General features: G+C 47.5%; 1 protein-coding gene across 1 annotated transcript; it reads left to right on the top strand.

The window, feature by feature from the left end:
• Positions 1 to 4365: 4365 nt before the first annotated feature.
• Positions 4366 to 10191, top strand: LOC120669252. The gene is made up of 3 exons (XM_039949033.1): positions 4366 to 4711; positions 4813 to 5940; positions 9740 to 10191. Exons 1-3 carry the CDS (start codon positions 4366 to 4368, stop codon positions 10189 to 10191), a joined length of 1926 nt encoding a protein of 641 aa, XP_039804967.1.
• Positions 10192 to 19851: the final 9660 nt, after the last annotated feature.

The following is a 19851-nucleotide window of genomic DNA, read 5'->3' as shown; positions in this document are numbered from 1 at the left end:
CGTTGTACACAAAGAGTGGGGATGTCGTTAGCCATAACTATGTAACTACACCCACACGCACGACCACAACACCCTCACCTCCACAACGTTTTCATGTTGTGGGCATCCGTACCCCTGGCGGTGGGTATGGCAAGGGGTTGATGCCCGGACTCTCTCCTAAGCATGAAGGAGAAGCTGAGTCCGTGGCATCCTCCCCTAAGGGTGCCAAGCGTGTCAAGAGGCACATCCCCCCTCCTCCGATCACACGTCCTGGTGGGCAGTTTGAGAGCGGTGATGAGTAGGTCCTCAAGGGACCTAAGGTTGCCCAGCTCCTCCGCACAGTGATCAAACTGCGCGATAGGCATAAGGAGCTTAGCGACCGCGTGGCGGAGCTCACTTTAGAGCTCAAGTCCGTCAAGGACGATTATGATACACTCTGCCGCGGTCTAGATGTTAAAATAGAATGCCCAAAGAAGTGTGCTGAGAAGGGCAACCATTAGCTTGCACATCACCCTTCACATTTATCCTTGGTCACATTACCACTTTACTTTCAGTATTTATTTTCATGTATTTCCCTTCAAATGTAATGTGCCCCCATATTTGATAATTGAATAAAGGATCAACTCCCCAGTTTTCAAAACCGACAAAGTTTTGTTTTGTTTCCATATGTTTTTGAATGAGATCGTAGGCAAAAGACCAGTGTGGGGGAGCAGCACGTACCTAACACAGCACACAACACCGAGACGAGCCACACACAAAAAGGGCAAGGCCAGAGGGGCCACCCCTGGGCTGGCTGACCCATGGGTATGTCCAAGCCCAAGGAGAGCCCATCTCGGCCCTGCAAACTCCTGAGCCTCGGTTTGTATCTCTACTTCTGTCTCCCCTATGTTCCAATAAAAATCCTGCACAAAATCTTCATAAATAAAATTAAAAAGAACCATGCACTCCATGCACTTCAAGATATACCTTTTATTCCTTGTGTTTACCTCATTCTTGTGAACCAATTCATGATAGGGATCCCATGCTAATCTAGTAATTGACTTTTGAGATATGGTTAAAACAAATGGAACCTAGTTCTCCCTTGCAAAGTACTTAGAATTTCTTTTAAAAATAATAAAAACTTGAAAGCATGGCTCTTCGTTTGTTTATAAAATTCCTATCCAAGGCCATATATTGATTCAAACTTAAAACTTGTCTAGATATGCAACTTGTTTTCTCTTTGAGCTTTGTCAAATTATTGTGACCCTTCTAAGAGATGCATTTCATACTCCCATGATCAAGATCACGTGCACTCCACATATTTTGCCAACTTCTACACTGGAAGTTGTGCAAAGACACTTTATCCATTCCATTCCACAAAATAAAAACTCCATGTTATTCATGGCTATTCTCTCCAAGTAGCAATGACATGGGCTATAAAAAAAGAAAATTGGATACATGAAGGTCCAAGGTATTTAAAAGAGAAAGAAAAGAAATATGGACACATGAAGGTCCAATGTTTTTCAAAAGAAAGATACCCATGTCCAAAGAAATAAGAGAGAAAGAGCTCATGAAAGGAGTTCATATATCATCCACAAAAAAATTCTACACACTTGCACATCTTGATCAAGGTTTATGACTTCTTTCTCCTGAAGGATCCGGCCTTTGACTTAGGAACACAAGAGGAACAGGTATGCCTTCAACTTTTTTCCCTACACTGAGCTCCACATAAGCCTTTTTAGAGGTAGGAGAAAATGAAAGCATGATCAGCCCTGGTAAGGAATCCAAAAAGCAAAAAGAGAGATCGGAGAGTACAAGCTGAGGAGCTATGTTTTGATTTTGAAAATTCATAAAACCTAAGTATCTAAGCTCAGGAGACTAAGGAACCTGAAGTTTAAACCGTTCCAAATTTAAATTACCAAGATAAGCATGGTAGACACTTAAAAAGTTCACAAGTCTGGGAAAAAACTTGAAATAACTTGTATGCAGGTTTCATCAAAAGGAGTTGCATCTACCTTAGTCTTCACCTCTTTACTCGAGGACTAGCAAAGGCTAAGTGTGGGGGTGTTGTTGACGGTCCTTAAGTCAGAAATAAAGCCGTCAACTCCTGCATCTTTTCATAACTTTCAAACACCAAAAGTAGTTGTAGAACTGATTTCTAATCATTTCCACGAGTTTTGGTGATTCTGGGATTGCAGGCACCCATACCCGGAATAGAGCAAAAACAGACAAAAGACGCAACACAATTAAACAGAATATCTGACGCTGCGTCACACATGCAAAGGAGGCCCACAAACCAGACCAAACCGACCAACCAAACCCCAGCACCGACCATCTGACATCAGGACCCACCAAGCAGAGACCCGGACGAAGGTGGTGGCTAGAGGCGGCCATAGGGGGTCTGCCGACCCCACATGGAAGGATCTCACGCTGAGTTGTGGCGGGAACGTCGTTCTTATCCTCTAGAAGGCGGTTTGCAGTGTTCCCATATTTGTCGATGGCGGGAACCGACCCTTGGAGCTATAAAAGGGGCCTCCACACACCCTCTCAAAGACACCATTCACCACTCCATTCACTTGTTGGAGAAGTAGTAGTAGGACTCCACTAGTATCATTAGAGTAGAGGGAGTGTGCGACGAGAAGGATCGGAGAAGAGCCAGACGTGTCGGCCTCTCTTCGTCTTGTACCTCGACAGGTACGAATCATTTGAGTAAGTATCCGGAGTTCATCTTCTGTTAAGTTCTTGGTTTAGTATTCTTAAGTTATTCATTTGTTTAAGGGTTCATCGTCCATTCTCGTAACGGTTGCTCTAGTAGAAGGCCCCCGATAAAGACGGGTAACCCTGCTAACGGAGGTAGATCTACATACCTCCCTACCGAGTGGGGTCCCCGAACCCGGGAGACTACCCTGCTTGGTGACTCGGCTACAACTACTCGGCATACGGGACTCGGCTGTGCGCAAAGAGGATCCTCAGAGGATCAGGACAAGAGGCTCTAACTAGAGACCCGGATATCTAGGGATCTTAACCGACCTTCTTCCTTGTAAAACAACCTGAGTATATCATTCCTTGTACCCCTACGCCTCCTGGTCTATATAAAGGAGATGTAGGCCGACCCATAGACTCTCTCCACTTTTCGCAGCATTCTGCAAACCCTAATACAACCCTGAACATAGGACGTAGGGTATTACGCTCATTGCGGCTCCATCCTGTCTAAGTCCCTGCATCTTCGTGTTACCATTGAGCTCTTGGTCCTGAGATGCCCATCCTGAAACTCTACCGCCGGGTACACCCCTGGTGGACTGGCCGGAATAACAATCCGACAGTTGGTGCGCCAGGTAGGGGACTCAGGGCTCATACGTCGAGTTCAATGGCAGCCAACACCGGCGTTGTCTTCTCCGCCAGCGTCACCACCCAGATAGAGGCGATAGTCGGCTTCTCCTTCACCTTCGGAAGCTTCCCGGAGGTCATGGTTCTCAGGAACCCCGCTTCCGGCTCTCTTGCCGCCGGAGGCAATGTCTTCGTCGGGGTTAGATCCGATCTAACCCCCCAAGCACCTGCCGCATCTCGAATTCCCGAATCCGAGAGCCACGACGTGGCGGCCACGCCAACCAGGGTGACCTATTGCCCTGATGAGTCTGCTGACGATCTGATCTACCAAATAGATTGCGTTAGTAGATCCATCGCCGAGTGCATTCGACTCGGCGAATTCATGCTTCGCCATCGAGATGACCCCGACCATGTAATCCGTGAACTCGGCAATGCTCCTACCAAACCAGATCTGATCTAGTCACTCCGAGATCTGCCTCGCCTAGGGTTCCCAAACCCGAGGCGGACTCCGCAATGATCACTTCTTCCAAGACGACCCGTCGTCCAGCCAGATTAGCTGACGATCTTATCTATCAGATAGATCAAGTCGGCAAATCCATTGCCGAGTACATCAGGCTCGGCGAGGACGCACTCCATCACCACGACAACTTGGATTGGATCCCCTTCGGGCTCCGCAACGCTGCTGTAGTATATTCGGACCAGATCTGAGTGTGACTACTCGACCCGGCTACCTTCGGACAGATCAGATCTGACCCGACCTCGGGAGAGGAACTTGGCTTCCAACACGCTTCGTTCACCCTCCCGCCCAACTGCTCTTCTGCGACGGAGCATCACCGAATCTTCATCGTCTCTGACGACTCTGACACTCGTGAAAACGAGACTGACGAGGAGAAGGCCCAATGACTCCGCCGCAACGAGGTCCGCGCCGACATGAGGCGCAACGACGAGGCCATCGATCGGGCCAACCGCGATCTGGAAAATGCCGAACGCCGCAATCCCAGGAATCGACGCTGATTGATCCGGCCTCGCAACCTCGACGCCGTCTTCGTCCTCAACTACAACGGCCAAGATGTCTTCGCCATGCCGTCAGCCAACCTCGCCGCAGTGTTCCAAGTGCTTGAGGGTCTTCAGGAGACCCCCGAGATCGTCAAGGCTCGTGCTCGCCTGCATGTGGCCGCCACGCAAGCCCAGCAGCTGCGCGAGGACAACTCGGCCTACTGCGCCCAGTCAAGTCATCACTCGACACGATCCCATGGCGACGACGGAGAGGTCAACCAAGGCGACCTCCGCCTCCGAGTCAACCAGCAAGACCTGCGTCAGCGCATCAACAACCGTCACCGCCAATGCGATGCCGCCGAGCGAGAGCGACGTGACCAGTATGACGAGGAACACGACGACTCCGACATCGACTACCTGAACCGCGGCCGTCGGGGCGATAACCGCCCACGACGTCCCCGCCGCGACAATGACCCCGGCAATGACCTTGACGGTTTCTCCGCCTTCTCTCGTCGGCTCCGGGCCATCCAGTGGCCCGCCACCTTCAACCTACCGGGATCGAGAAGTACGATGGCGAGTCGGACCCCAAGACATGGCTGTGCACCTACTCCATCGCTGTCCGAGCTGCGCGCGGCGACAATGACATCATGGCCGCCTACTTCCCGGTCATGATGGGCCCCCAAGCTCTCAACTGGCTCGAGGCGCTTCTCACTGGTTCCATCAATAGCTGGCAGGATCTCTGCAACGCCTTCATCCAGTACTACCAGGCATCTTGCCCGGGTCCCAAAAACAGATGGGATCTAGCCAGCGTTGTGCAACAACCGGACGAGTCCCTCCACGACTACATCAAGAGGTATTTTGCTAACCGTAATACTATTATGGAAGCTGATGACAGGGATGTCATCCACTACTTCAATGAAGGCCTCCACAACATCGAATTGTGGAGGAAGATGTTCCAGACCTACCCCAAGACCGTGGGCGACAATATAACGGTCGTCAACAAGCACGCCGACATGGAGGAAGCCGAGCGGGCTCGCCACCGGCACAAGAACGACTACTCCGAGCATCCCCCTCTGCGGGACAACCGCTCGAAATGCCGCCGCCATGAGCGACCACCCCACCACGGGAAGAAACACGACCGCGCCGAGTCGTCCAAGAACCGGCACCGCAAGCGTGGCCCCGAGAACACCATCGCCATCCCCAAAAAATCCCAGTTCCGCTCCACCCTCAACCAAGCGGACCAGGATCAGCTCCTGGATGACAAGTGTCCTTGGCACAAGGACGCAAACCACACTGCCCGGGAGTGCCGAGCACTCTCCAACGGCGTCATCAAGGACGATGACCCCAACCGACCCCGCTGCGACGACCGCGACAGGCCGGGTGGTTCCAGAACCACCCGGGCGTGCCCACGAGGGCGCAACTCGCCCAGGCGAGATGACGACGAGCAGAGGGAAGATTCCCCAGGGAATTTCCAGGAAGAAGACAGGGCCGTCAACTTCATATACGGCGGCCCAAGCAAGCCATCATGCCGGCGCAAGCTCAAGCTGGATGACCGAGAAGTCAACCTGGTGTTCAAACACCCGGTTGAACCCCTCCGGTTGTCGGAGACGCTGATCACCTTCGACCGCCGCGACCACTGGGTCCACCTGCCTAGGCCGGGTGCCTACCCCCTTGTGACACCCTAGGTGTCTGCACAGTAATTGTGTATTGATTGTATGCATCATGTGCTTAATTGTTTGAATAAGGATCTTTTTGTAATTATAAAAGGTTATATGTGTAATTATGATTTTATGCAAGGTCCTTTCTGTAGATATATTTGAATTGGGTGTGCAATTATAGCTTTTGTGGAGGGTGTTTTTGCAAAATGTGGTGTAATCATTACATGGCAGGGAACTTTTCAAATCAGCCCAAGTTTGAAGTGAAATTTCATTGAAAAAGACAAGTTCCTTTGAATTCAAATTCCTTTCTTTGTTTTCAAAATTAGCTCTCTATCCTTTGATCAAATAAATTTTTGCACAACATCAAAGTTGTAGATCTTGAAAAGTTGAACAACTTTCATGTTGGGCACTCTTTCATTTGAGCCTTATTTTAAAAGTTATCGCTGTTTTACAGTGGGGTCCCTGAAAATTTTGGAAATAGCGCTTAGGTCCTTATCCCCTTCCTCCAGCCTGCTGGCTCTCTGCTCCACGCCGCCGGCAGACAGCGGCGCAGCGCCCGCCGCTGTGAAACGGCCGGGAGGCCACCTCCGCCTGCTAGCTCTGGCCACGCGTCGCCCTGTTGCTCCCCACCGCCCTCCTTTGCTTGCGCTGGTGCCTCCTCGCCTTGCCACGCCGCCCAGAGCAGCCCGCCGGCTGCCACCTCGCCGCCACGGTGGCACGCCCACTGCAGAGGCCGCCGCTCTCTCCTCTCGCGCGCATGAGCACTACAAAAGCCCCAAAATGCGATTCCTCTCACCCTTTTGCTCTCTCCTCATTCCCACGCCACAGAACGCCGCCGCCGTCACCCACCGAACCCCGGCGAGCTCACCTCCGCCGCGGAGCCGCCACCACAGACCCGCTCCACCCCAATAGCCCCCACCATTAGCCGCGCCTCGTCCTAGCGCAGCTTCCCAGCCGCTTCTCGTCGCCCAAAACCCACCGGAGTTACCCCGCCGCCGTGCTCCGAGCACCGCAAGCCGCCGCTCACCGTCGACACCCCATCTCCGACCACCCTAGCCTCGATTCCAAGCACCAAGAGGTGCGCATCGACCTCTACTCCATTTCCCCCAACCCATCCCTCGCCGCCGGTGAGCCTAGGCGCCGAAAACGGCCGGTCAAACCCCGCCTCCCCTCTCTGACCCGACCAAGGACTTCGGTGTTTGAATTTGAAAAACCCCAAGGGGCTATCTGCGTTGTCAGTGACTCAGTGGAATAGTGCTATAGGGACTTCTTTGCTATGTTTTTCTGTAAACTTTGAAATTCAATATCAATTCATAGAAAATTTGTAAAATAGCAAATCTTGATGTTTTGGATTCCTCTTGAAGAGATCTATGCAGTAGAATCATAATATGTTAGGCTTTTGTTGCAAATTTTTGATGTACAAGTTGTTTTGTGTCACTAGGTAAATAAAGACTAGTTATTTAATATTTTTCTTATCTGATGATTGAAAGCTTGTCTTGCTCTGACATTTTTATGGTGTTTTAGTCATGTGACACTAGTATTTCTATAAAAATTTCGTGGTCAGTTCTCATGTATAGCTATTTATTTTATTTAATCCTTTTTAATAGACTTTAATTATGGTAATAAATCATGAAAATATTTCTGCATGTTCTTCTTGAGTAGCTTAGCTTGTCCATGAAGTTGGAGCATTAGTTCATGACTAGAACAGGAGCTAAAAATGAATCTTCCTAATCTGTTGTTCTGTTTTGTTTATTTTCACATAATTATTTATTTGTAGATAAAATCATGAAAATTTTACAGTAGCTAGTTATTTTCTGTGTCGACCTCCTGTTAAATTTTGAGGTTCTTCTTTGTTCTAGTTTGACCTGTATAATTCAAGCTTGTTCTAGGTGCTGTCTGAATGAATGAATTGTTGTGATTAAATGGCTTCATGTTTTGGCATGAATTTTACGGGGTAGCTTACTATGTTCATGTTCTGTTTAGGGTAATTTTTTCTACTTTTATTACTGATCATGCTCTGAGTTGTTAATTTATTAGCAAACCTAGATTTAATTGCTATAGGAAATCACCCCCACTTGTTTATGAAGTTAGTAAACTTCATTTGTGCTGTTGATCATGATGCCTTGTGTAGTTAGTATTGATATTTAACTACTCTATAAATGATTGCTCAAGTGTGTTTATAATACTGTTCTTGCATTACATATAGATACGACTGCTTTGTCGGACGGGACGTACGAGCTGATCCCGGAGTCTGACGGAGGTGATCCAGAAGTCTAGGTGAACGCCGCTGAACTAACTGAAGCCCCGAACCAAAGTTCGGAAGAGCCTAGAGCTGAAATAGTTAGAGACTACCGAGAAGGCAAGCCCCGGACATAACCTATATTTCAAATTATTATCATTTACTGTTATTACTTGCTTATGCATTTACAGTTCTTAGGATTTGAATTGAAACCCTAGATGCATGATCCTAGGAACCTATGTACTGAACACTAGACCTGAGTTCGATTACTTGATAAGCTTGTAGGACCGGTAAAAGTCGAGTGATTGCCTGTCACTCGCGAGCTTTATAGGAATTGCTTGTTTACTTTCTGTATCAATATAAGGACGACGGACGGGGTCGTGTTCGATTTCATGATCTTTGGTGAGACCCCATCTGTGTTGATGAACTTGCTAAGGTCGCGGTGTGTGGTAGCGGTGGTTAAGTTTTTGAAAGTATTAGCCACATGCCGTAAATATGGTACGCGGCAAGCCTAGTAGCCGATTGGACCGGGGAGTGGATATACCTTTCACTCTCTCTTTAGAGATAGGTTTTTAAATGTTATTGTTGATCAACACTGCGACTTCAAGAGACAAGGGTGGACCTCGTAGAAGGGTGGACCTTGGAGCCCTGTAGTCGGGGAGAGTGACCCTATCCACAAGCCGGAAAGAAAGGTCAACGGTTGTTTGGGAACGACCCGACGGTGTTCCAGACGTGTGTGTTAGGTTTGCCTGGCCAGGTTAAGAAATTCGATTCGAATTGTCTGCTTCTCACAGTTTGGGACTGCTTGATCCCTTTGCCACACAGAGTAATAAGAGCAACAATATTACTTATCAATCTTGATGTTTGCTTAGTTTTCTACCATGATTGGATAGTAGTTGCTTACATAGAATAGTTAATCAACTAGAATCTTGAAAGCTAAAACTTGAAAGTAAGGACCTACTCTTTATTGCTTTTCAGCAAAAAAGGAAAACCAGAGCCTCGCAAACCTTGCATAGTCTAGCTAAAGTGGGCTACTTATACCCGTTGTCGGTTAAGTCTTGCTGAGTATTAGAATACTCAGCCTTGCTGTTGAACCCCTTTTTTAGGTATGAGTTTTGAGGAGCAAATCGCTAGCTTGACCTATCCTTGCTCGTTGCCTCCTGGCTGGTTCGTAGAGTGGGATACGTCTGCGACCGGCAATGACTATGACGAGTGATACCATGCTTGGGCTAGCCTGGTATACTTTTGCGACGTGTGTAGCCGTCGTGTTTTATCTTCCGCTGTTTTAAACTCTAAACTTTTAGTTATGGCTTGTATAACTGCTTTACTAAGGATGGTCTTGTGATTGAAAAATTGTAATAACTTTTATGCCTGTGATTGAAAAATTGTGGTTGTAATATCTCTGGACTCGCCTTCGTGTGGGGTATGCTTGTTCGATCCGAGAACCGGTGGTTGTATCGGGACGTTACCCGACAGACCAAGGATTGTTCCGTTTGAAGTGCGTTTGAGCTGGTGTTGTCTTTATGGCAATGGCCTGCGCACTTGAGCCGGGATAATTCAGGAGGTTCTGCCACACCCCTCGTGGCCAGCCCAGTGGTAAGCCAGGTCCGCCTGGCCAAAGTACTCGTCGACGGTGGCAGCGCCCTAGACATCATCTTCGCCAGCACGCTGCAGAGCGAGGGCTATGACATGGCATCCCTGGTCCCATCCGACCAGGCCTTCTACGGCATCATCCTCGGAGCCGGGTTGACTCCGGTCGCCCGGGCCACCCTGCCGGTCACCTGCGACAACTACCGCACCGAGTACGTCAACTTCGAGGTCGCTGAGTTCGAGACCTCCTATCACGCCATCCTGGGAAGACCCTCCCTCGCCAAGTCCATGGTGATCCCCAACCACACGTATCTTCTCTTGAAGATGCCAGCTCCAAAGGGGGTCCTCTCGGTCTACGGAGACTTCCAGACTTCCTACGCATGCGAAGCCAAGAACATCGAACTCTCCGACACCCTGGAATGATCCAGGAACTCGGTTCTTGTTGCCCAGGCAGCAAAGAACCTCCCAGAGGATCAATAGCTCATTCCTGCCAAGGAGTCGACTTCCGAGTCACATCTCACGCCAGCCGTGGCAACCAAGACCATCGTCCTCCGGGACGACGAACCGCACAAGACTGCCGTGATCGAGGCCAACCTCGACACGGCGTAGGAAGGCGCACTCACCTCCTTCCTCCAGGAGAATTGGGACATCTTTGTATGGAAGCCATCTGACATGCCAGGAGTCCCAAGGGAGGAGGATGAGCACTCCTTAGATCTGGACAAGAAGGCAAAGCCCGTCAAGCAATGGCTTCGTCGCTTCGCGCAGGATCGAAAGGAGGCTATTAGGGTAGAAGTAACCCAGCTCCTAGCCGCTGGTTTCATCAGAGAAGTCGAACACCCAGATTGGCTGGCAAACCCAGTCCTTGTAAAAAAGAAAAATGGTGAATGGAGAATGTGTGTTGAATATACCGACCTTAACAAACACTGCCCTAAGGACCCCTTTCCTCTACCACGCATCGACCAGGTCGTCGACTCGATGGCCGGGTGCTGATAAGAACTAGGCCCTATCTTCCGAGAGGTAGAGGTAAATTCGATTGGTGTAGTGTGTGACACTGGCGATCTAGCTTCTAATCAGCACGATTCGAAGTCAAGCAACCATTACACCACTGCTTCATTGGTTATCAACCAAGCACAACTTGATTGACCTCGCCGAGAAGGCTTTTCCTGCAAGCGAATCGAAGAACACAAGCAATAAGATGTAAACACGCAATCTGATATTGCAAATATGAATGAAGCGAATCAAAGAGGGTTTGAGAACTCGATTCCAAAGGACTAATCGACACAGTGGAGGAGATCAAGAATGGGGGCCCCTGGATCACTGTAAAAGGACTTGTCGCCACAGTTACAACGAATCAATCTCTGTTTCTCGAAGGAAAACACAAGAACTAAACAAAACCCAAGTCTAAATGGCGGCGGCTACTAAGTTTAAAGGAGAAGGGGGCGTCCTAAGGTTGGGGGCGACCAGGGGGCCACCCACAACTTGGGCTTAAGGCCTGACATGATACAAAACCTGAAAAAGGCCCAAAATAGGTATCGCAGCACCTTCCCATGGTCACACAGAATGATCCACAAGGTGTCTGGAGCTGGTACCTGAACCAAAAGATGTGCCTCATCGTCACGATTTCAACACATCCAAGATCACCTCATTCTGAATCCGTATGAGGGAGATATCGCCAAAACCGTGCAGGGGTGTTGGCTGAATCCGAGATGAACGTGAAAACCGAGTTGTAATTGACTTGTAACTTGGAGATGAGGCCGGTTTGTGCATGTCCAGCATGGAGAAGTCCTCATCATCCTCCCCTTCTTGAATTGGAGTCATCCTCGACTCCATCCTAGCATCAAATTCCTGCAAAAGGTTAGTGACAACAGGATGCAAAATATGTGGCACAAGATCATTGTTAATAAAACACATATCCCGACAAAGCTAACAAGGTGCATCAGAGTTATCACATAACGCAGCAGCAGCAAATGTAGTAGCAATATAAACACCATCCTTCAATTTAATTCCATTAGTTTGAGCATCACAAGAGTCATTACTAGGAGGTGTTTTCTTATCATTTGCAGCAAACTCATTAAAATGTTTCCTAATATCAGCTGGGGATAAAGGAAGCAAAGTAATCTTTTTCTTCTTATGCATGAAAGTGTATGTATTAGTTCTACCATGGTGTGCATTATCATCATCAAATTCCCATGGTCGTCCTAACAACAATGAAGATGATTGCATAGGTACAACATCAAAATCAGCATAGTCATGATAAAAACCAACCGAAAAGTGTATGCGTGCTGATTTAGTTACCTTAGTCTTACCACTAGTGTTGAACCATTCAAGGTAGTAAGGCTGAGGAATAGAACGAGTGGGCAAACCAAACCTCTTGATCGAATCTGAACTCACCAAGTTGCTGCAACTTTCGCTATCAATTATGCTGAGAACACGGCAATCCTTAACTTGGAGAAACATGTGGAACAAATTCTTGCGTTGGATTTTCTCCTCATCTTCATGTTCTGCTTTAGAAGTCAGCACATGCTGCACAAGAAGACAAGGAAGGTCCTTTGTCGCAGCCGCAGAATCAATTGCCTCACCCTCGTCCTCCGAATCTGCAACAAAGTTAGCTGCAAGAACCAATTCATCCTCAACATCGCTAGCACTTACATATCCATTACCATCAGGTGCAGCGATGAAAGCTCGAGTACTTGGACAATCCTTCATGACATGTCCCATTCCCTTGCAACGGTGGCACACGATGATTGTAGATGATCTACTCGAAGACCCCCTTTCAAGCATAGCATGCTTCTTGTGTTGTTGGGCCTGCACAGTAGACACATTGCTTACCTCAGAAGCTGGCGCAGGAGCTGGTGGTGTTGCTGGGGGCTTAGCAACAGGCGCCTTGGGCTTCTCAACGTCGAAACACTGCTGAAATGATCTCCCAGTGTTGGACCTAAAAGAATGTTGGACAATGAGGCATCCCTGTACTCCCTGTTCTGCCTTAAGAGCAAGATGGTACAATTGGGAAAAACGAGTCCAGTCTTTGTAATCAAGAATATCCTGTATATCACGATCTAAACCACCAAAGAACCTAGCACTAGTATCAACATCATCCTCACGAATACCACAACGTGCTAGACCAATAAGCAATTCCTGATAATATTCCTCTACTCCTTTATCACCATGTTTTAAATTTTGTAATTTTAAACATAGATCACGCTGGTAATAAGGAGGAACAAAATGAGACTTCATATGTTGTTTCAAAACAGGCCAAGTTTGAGGTACAACAGCAGCATTACCAGCATTGCAAAGATCATTCCACCAAAACAAAGCAAAGCTAGTAAATTCACTAGTAGAAAGTCTAACTCTATGCTCAGGAGAAACCAAATGAGAATTAAACTTTTGTTCAACAGCGAGTTCCCAATCTAAATAGGCCTCAGGATCAGCATTTCCAGCAAAAGGAATCATGGTAAATTTAGTTTTAAAAAAAGAATCATTGTTACCACGATTATGATTACCTCCCATACCTTAACGATTGCGCCGAAGACGGTACGCATCACGATCCTCATCATCATAAAGGACGGCATCCTCATCCTCGTCCTCATCACCATCAGGAGGGTGGCGTCGGTGTCGCTGTCGAGGGGGATGTTGTTCAATATGCTCAAGGCGTGTGACAACTCCATTGATACTGCGTATCATCTCATTGAACTTCCCGTCAATGTAGGTGCGCTGGTCATCAACAAGTTTCTTAAGCTCATCCTTGGAGACTCATTCATTGAAGTCCGTAGGGGACTCCTCTCCTTTACCTGACCCTGTCATGGTTAGAAGACAGCAAAAGACAACACCAAGGTATTATCCCTATCAACTAACAAGTACTGGGTGATGATGAAAGTGGAGAGCAAAATCTCAAGCGGCTTACTACCGTCTTGCAAGTGTTATTACCAAAGCCAAACAGGATGGTACAATCTGTTGTTGAGCTGGGTGTAATAGTTGCAAGATGAACCTGTACTGATCGAAGTATATGTGGAGCTGTGGGACAGGCACAATACGTAGCAAGGAGTAGCAAATAACGAATGCAGATTAGCAAAGTTCAATAAGTATCCAAAGTACAAGTCACAATTGCTGGCTAAGACGTGTCCTAGGCATAGCACAACAAGTTGGAACAAAGAACGGTGGATAAAGCTCAAAGAACAAGCAAAATAGCACTCTATGCACTTGTTTTTAATCTTTTCCCCGAAAAACATCCAGGACTAGTAGGAATCAATATTTCTTATTTTTTAACTATTTTTTTTATATTTTCTCCGAACAGATGTAACACAAGCTCCAACCACAAAAATTTGCTCCTTAAACAGAGGTGGGATGTGGCCTACAGAAAATCAGGAGCGTTTCTTAAAAACTGGAAAATCACTTGGAAGCCTCAAAACTCTTTCTTCCCGAATTTTTTTGAATTTTTTGAGATTGGCTCCAAATGGCAAAGCAGTTTTATTGTATGTACAGAATTTATCTTCTCTCTGTTGTAAAAAATTGAGCCAAAACAGAGCACCGAGCGAAAAGTTATGCCTGTTTTACCGAAGGTAACTCAAGTTATGCGTTTCCAATGGCACAACTCGGCAGATTGGCCGGCGGCGGTTAGGGCAAAGCTTCCCTATCCCCGGCACACAAAGCGACTGAACAAAGCGTCTCAGCTAGGGCAAAGTATCCCTGGTATATGCAGCAATAGGTATCGCCAGATGAAATCAAGAAAGGATGCGATGCAAGGCAAAAAAAACAAGGCGGTTTGCAACTTATCTAGGGCTGGCGTGGCGAGAGTTCATGCAAGGCAGCTAGCGAGGGCAAGTCGAGTAATGGGGTGGATCGACTTGTTGTTTGGGTAAAAGTGGATGGGATAGCGGCGGAAACAAACAAACTGTAACGGGCGATTGAACTACGACTACGAACACACTAAACCAGCAACAAGACTCGACCACGGACACAAACTCAACAAAGCAAATCTGAAACGAAATTGCAAAGGCTAAAACGGATCTAGGACATTGATATTTTTTTGTAGGGTTTTTGTGGACTCTAGGACAGTGACATGAAACAAATCTAAAGGGAAAAACGAAGGGTAATACCTCACGGGAAACCTGAAATCTGATACCACTTGATGAGAACTAGGCCCGATCTTCCGAGAGGTAGAGGTAAATTCGATTGGTGGAGTGTGTGACATTGCCAATCCGGCTTCTAATCAGCACGATTCGAAGTCAAGCAACCGTTACACCACTGCTCCATTGGTTATCAACCAATCACAACTTGATTGACCTCGCCGAGAAGGTTTTTCCTGCAAGAGAATCGAAGAACACAAGCAAGAAGATGTAAACACGTAATCTGATATTGCAAATATGAATGAAGCGAATCAAAGAGGGGTTCGAGAACTCGATTCCAAAGGACTAATCGACACAGTGGAGGAGGTCAAGAACGGGGGCCCTAGATCACTGTAAAAGGACTTGTCGCCACAGTTACAACGAATCGATCTCTATTTCTCGAAGGACAACACAAGAACTAAACAAAACCCAAGTCTAAACGGTGGAGCCTACTGAATTTAAAGGAGAAGGGGGTGTCCTAGGGTTGGGGGCGACCAGGGGGGCACCCACAACTTGGGCTTAAGGCCCGACACGATACAAAGCCTGAAAAAGGCCCAAAATAGGTGTCGCAGCACATTCCCATGGCCACACAGAATGATCCATGGGGCTTCTGGATCTGGGACAAGAACCAAAAGAAGCATCTCATCGTCATGATTCCAACGCATCCAAGATCACCTCATTCTGACTCCGTATGAGGGAGATATTGCCGAAACCGTGCAAGGGTGTTGGCTGAATCTGAGATGAACGTGAAAACCGAGTTGGAGTCGACTTGTAACTTGGAGATGAAGCCGGTTCATGCATGTCCAGCATGGCGATGTCTTCATCAGGTGCGTCCTTCTTTCTTTTCTTGGCTGTTACTCAAGGTACCACCAAATAGCCCACAAGGAGTCGGATCAAGAGAAGACATCTTTCATCACCCCCTTCGGGGCCTACTGCTACAACACCATGACGTTCGGCCTCAAGAATGCCGGCGCGACCTACCAGAAGGTCATTCAGAGATGCCTCCAGGTGCAGATCGGGCGCAACGCCGAAGCCTATGTCGATGATGTCATCGTCAAGACAAAGTGTAGTGACCAGTTTATTACAGACCTCTCCGAGACATTTGAAAATCTCAAAAAATTCAAATGGAAGCTCAACCCGACCAAGTGTGTGTTCGGTGTCCCGTCCGGAAAACTACTCGGCTTCATAGTCAGTAGCCAGGGCATCAAAGCTAACCCCACCAAGGTCAATGCAATCAGGTTCATGAAACCTCCCAAGAGCAAAAAGGACCTGATGAAGCTTACAGGGTGCATGGCTGCCTTGAGTCGGTTCATAAGCCGACAGTTGACGCTCACTAACGACCATTTCTAGGCGTCAACTAGATCAGAAAATCATGAGAGTTTGCATTTCTTACACGCATCCTTACCCAATAAAGTTCTTAAATCACACTTTACCTTTTAGAATATGCAAGTTGTGTTTTCAAGCTAATATGTAGGTTACAAGCACATGGCGCTGGAGATGAGCCCCACCGCCTCAACCAAGGCACGTGGCGCTTCCCTGTTGGCTCACAATGTTGGTTTTGGGGTGCCGCGACTGGTGGCTCCCTGCAATAAATACAAGGGGGGTAGAGAATAGAATACACACACCACACACCTCTTCCTCTCTTGCATTCCTTGCATAGTCTTTAGGCTTAGTGGAGTTTAGGAGAAGTCTAGGAGTCATCGAGTCGCCGGAGTTGCTCGAGAGTCTGGTATTGGTTCATCTCTAGCTCTCTCTTGTAATATTCGGTCGTTTGTAATAGAATTAGACTATGGTTACCGATATCTACTTGAAGTATATTCTGAGTTATCGAGTATATGCTTCTTGTCATGGTTGCGTTATTATTCAATGCTTGCATTGCATGATCGCCCTGTGCTGGAGATGGTTAGTCTTTTGTTCTTAGAACTCTATCAACTGCTCCAGTATTCATATGATTGCTCTAGTGTGATGTCTGTCCATCCGGAGGGTGGGGGCTCCGCGCGGGACACTAGAGTATCCCTTACTAGTGTAGACATGGTGTCTAGATTAGCTAAGAGTTGCTGGATGTCAACTATACTCACGGTTTGAAGAGGTAGCCGGCAGGTGGTGACAGCCCTGTCCGTGCCTTTTAGTAATCCTCCACGTTCGGTATGGGGGGTAGGAGGTACATAGAGTCGCCGGGGTGTACGAGCTCCTCCTGTTACTTCGATAGCGATCTCCCTGTTGTGTAGTTTAATCTCTGACGAGCTAACTAATAAGAAAGTGTGGATATAGCTAGCCTAGAACAGTTGACTCGAGCTCTGACTTTTACCTTGCTACCGGCCTAAAGTAACCTTTATTCTTTTATCCAAGAGAGTAGTTTGTGTGTGTCACACTACCTCCTACCATGTTATTATCTTACCCCTATTTATGCATGAGAGTATCCAATCTAGATAGAGCTCACCAACTATTCTATATATTCTCTCACTCATCACCTTCCCTGCGGAAATATAAATGACACCCCAGTATACTCCCGGGTAAAATGCTACAGCGGTATTCTGTGAGCTTGCAGATCTATTCGTGGTTCATGAAATACTGCCGTCCCAAATTGGCTTCTGCGGGCATCATCGCTAGGTGACGTTGGTAGGCGCCAACAAGCATTTTTAGCACCATTGCCGGTGAAGGCACAGAGTGAAATATATAGACAGAGTTGTGAACAAAATCGAAATTGGTATTCGCTTGCTAAACAGGTTAACTTGGCTTTGTTTTCTTATCTTCATTGATATGAAAACAGGGTAGTGTATGACCGGTTTCGACTTGCCGCAAAACTTTCATTCCGATCCGGAGTCACTTTTGAGGAGGACGCTAGCTCATCTCGTATCACCTCGGAGATCACTCTCGGCAGTTGATCCAGTCATCACATCGTCGTCAGCTCCTAGAGCTATGGCCCAGAAGACACTCCTTGATTACTCTGCTCCGTCTGCTAGCCAGGTCCCGACCGGACCCGAGGTTAACATCGGAGGAGAAAATTTCGAGATCAAGACGGGTCTCATTACGATGGTGCAGGCCAGCCTATTTTGTGGCATGGCCAATGAAGATGTTAGCGCTCATCTCCAGCAGTTCCTGGAGCTCTGCAGTACTTTTGTTATCAAGGGTGTATCGCAAGATGCAATCCGGCTCCGTCTATTTCTGTTTTCTCTCTTGGGGAGAGCGAAGCAAGGGTTTTATGCTAACAAGGCTGTAATGGATACTTGGGACAAATGTGCCAAGGCGTTCCACTCGAAGTTCTTCCCGAAGGGCAAAACCAATGTTCTTCGTGATCGGATTTCGAACTTCCAGCAGGCATTAAATGAGTCAATTCTGGAAGCTTGGGAGAGGCTTCAGGAGTATATTCTGGCGTGCTCGCACCATGGAATGGATAATTGGCTCATTCTACAGAACTTCTACAACGGGTTGACACAGTCATCCCGTGATCATGTGGATGCCGCTGCGGGTGGAGCTTTCTTCTCGCTAACCATTGAAAGAGCTACATCATTGATTGAGAAGATGGTTTCCAACCAAGGTTGGAGCGATGATCGCCTCCAACCGCGCCAGCGAGGTATGCACTCCGTCAAGGAGGCCGACATGCTCGCTATGAAGATTGATCTCCTCCTCAAGAAATTTGAGGATTATTCCCAAGATAAGGCTTAGATGCAAACACTTCAAGCCTTGGAAACTCGCATGACGTGCGAGGTCTGCGGGAATGTTGGACATTCGGGCGACAATTGCCTAGAAACCCAAGAAGAAGCTCTATTCCTCAATGGCAGCAATGGGTTTCGTCCACAAGGAGGTCAGGGGTGGAATCAACCATGCCCATATTACCAAGGAGTTAATGGGAATTCGAATTCTTTCGGTCCTAACCAGCCTACCTTGAGAGATCTTGTCTACAGCCAAGCGAAGATCAATGAGTCCCTTCAGAAGAAGTTGGCCGCTACAGACAAATCTATAGAGACCATCCATGCCAAGATGGACGGATTCTCCACTGCTATGAAGAACCAGCTGAGTTTCAATAAGGCGCTAGAAACTCAATTGGCTCAACTAGCTGCTGCTACACCTGCTGCTGAACTAGGGAAGATTCCGGGGCAACCCGAATCAACTCTAGAAAGCGTGAATGTCATCAATGCTATGTGGAAAGAGCCCCTTAGCAGAACATCCCTCAGCAATGCAGAGAAGCTCACACGCAAAAGAAGAGGTGCGTGGGGCAAGTTGGCAGCCACAATAAGAGAAGATCCCAGAACCCCAGTGATCAGCTGCTCAATCTTTGATTATGAATTTGATCACGCCCTTTGTGACCTTGGAGCCAGCGTTAACATCATGCCCATGGTGACTTTCGAGATGCTAGGCTATCCATCAATTTTCCCTACCACTATGTGTGTTCAGCTGGCAGATTCCACGATAAGATATCCAGAAGGAGTTGTGGAAAGGTTAATGGTAAAAGTCAAGAATACCTACATATTGGTGGACTTCGTAGTCCTCGATATGGAAGGAGATCTTGGAATTCCGCTCATACTTAGGTGACCATTCCTCAAGGATGCAAATGCCAGAATTGATGTGGGGAGAGGAAGAATCAGTCTCTGTATCAGGGGAAGGACCATGAAATTTAAATACCAAAATAAGAAAGAGGTATTCCTGATTCATGAGGATAGTGAGAAACAAGGGCTATGGGCAGAGCTCGGTTGGGATGATCAAGACTATCACCCCTCTTCCAAGCCAGCTTGGGAGGATTGGGAAATTCATACTCCACCAACCGAGCCAGTGGAAGATGATCAGAAGATCCCTGATTTCATCACCAATACAGTATGGGAAGGTCTAGAAATCATCTATCCAACATCCGAGGATCCTGTTCCTGCACCGCCTACACCACCAAAGAAGACCAAGAAGGTGTGACGCAAGAAGAACAAGACATCATCGACCGCTACTACTTCTCCAGGTATGGACGAAATGACCTCAACCTGATCAGGTATGG

The sequence above is a fragment of the Panicum virgatum genome, chromosome 4N (genome assembly GCF_016808335.1).
Source record: "Panicum virgatum strain AP13 chromosome 4N, P.virgatum_v5, whole genome shotgun sequence".
Taxonomy (NCBI): domain Eukaryota; kingdom Viridiplantae; phylum Streptophyta; class Magnoliopsida; order Poales; family Poaceae; genus Panicum; species Panicum virgatum.
The sequence above is the reverse complement of the archived record's forward strand: the minus strand, read 5'-3'. Positions and strand labels throughout refer to the sequence as shown.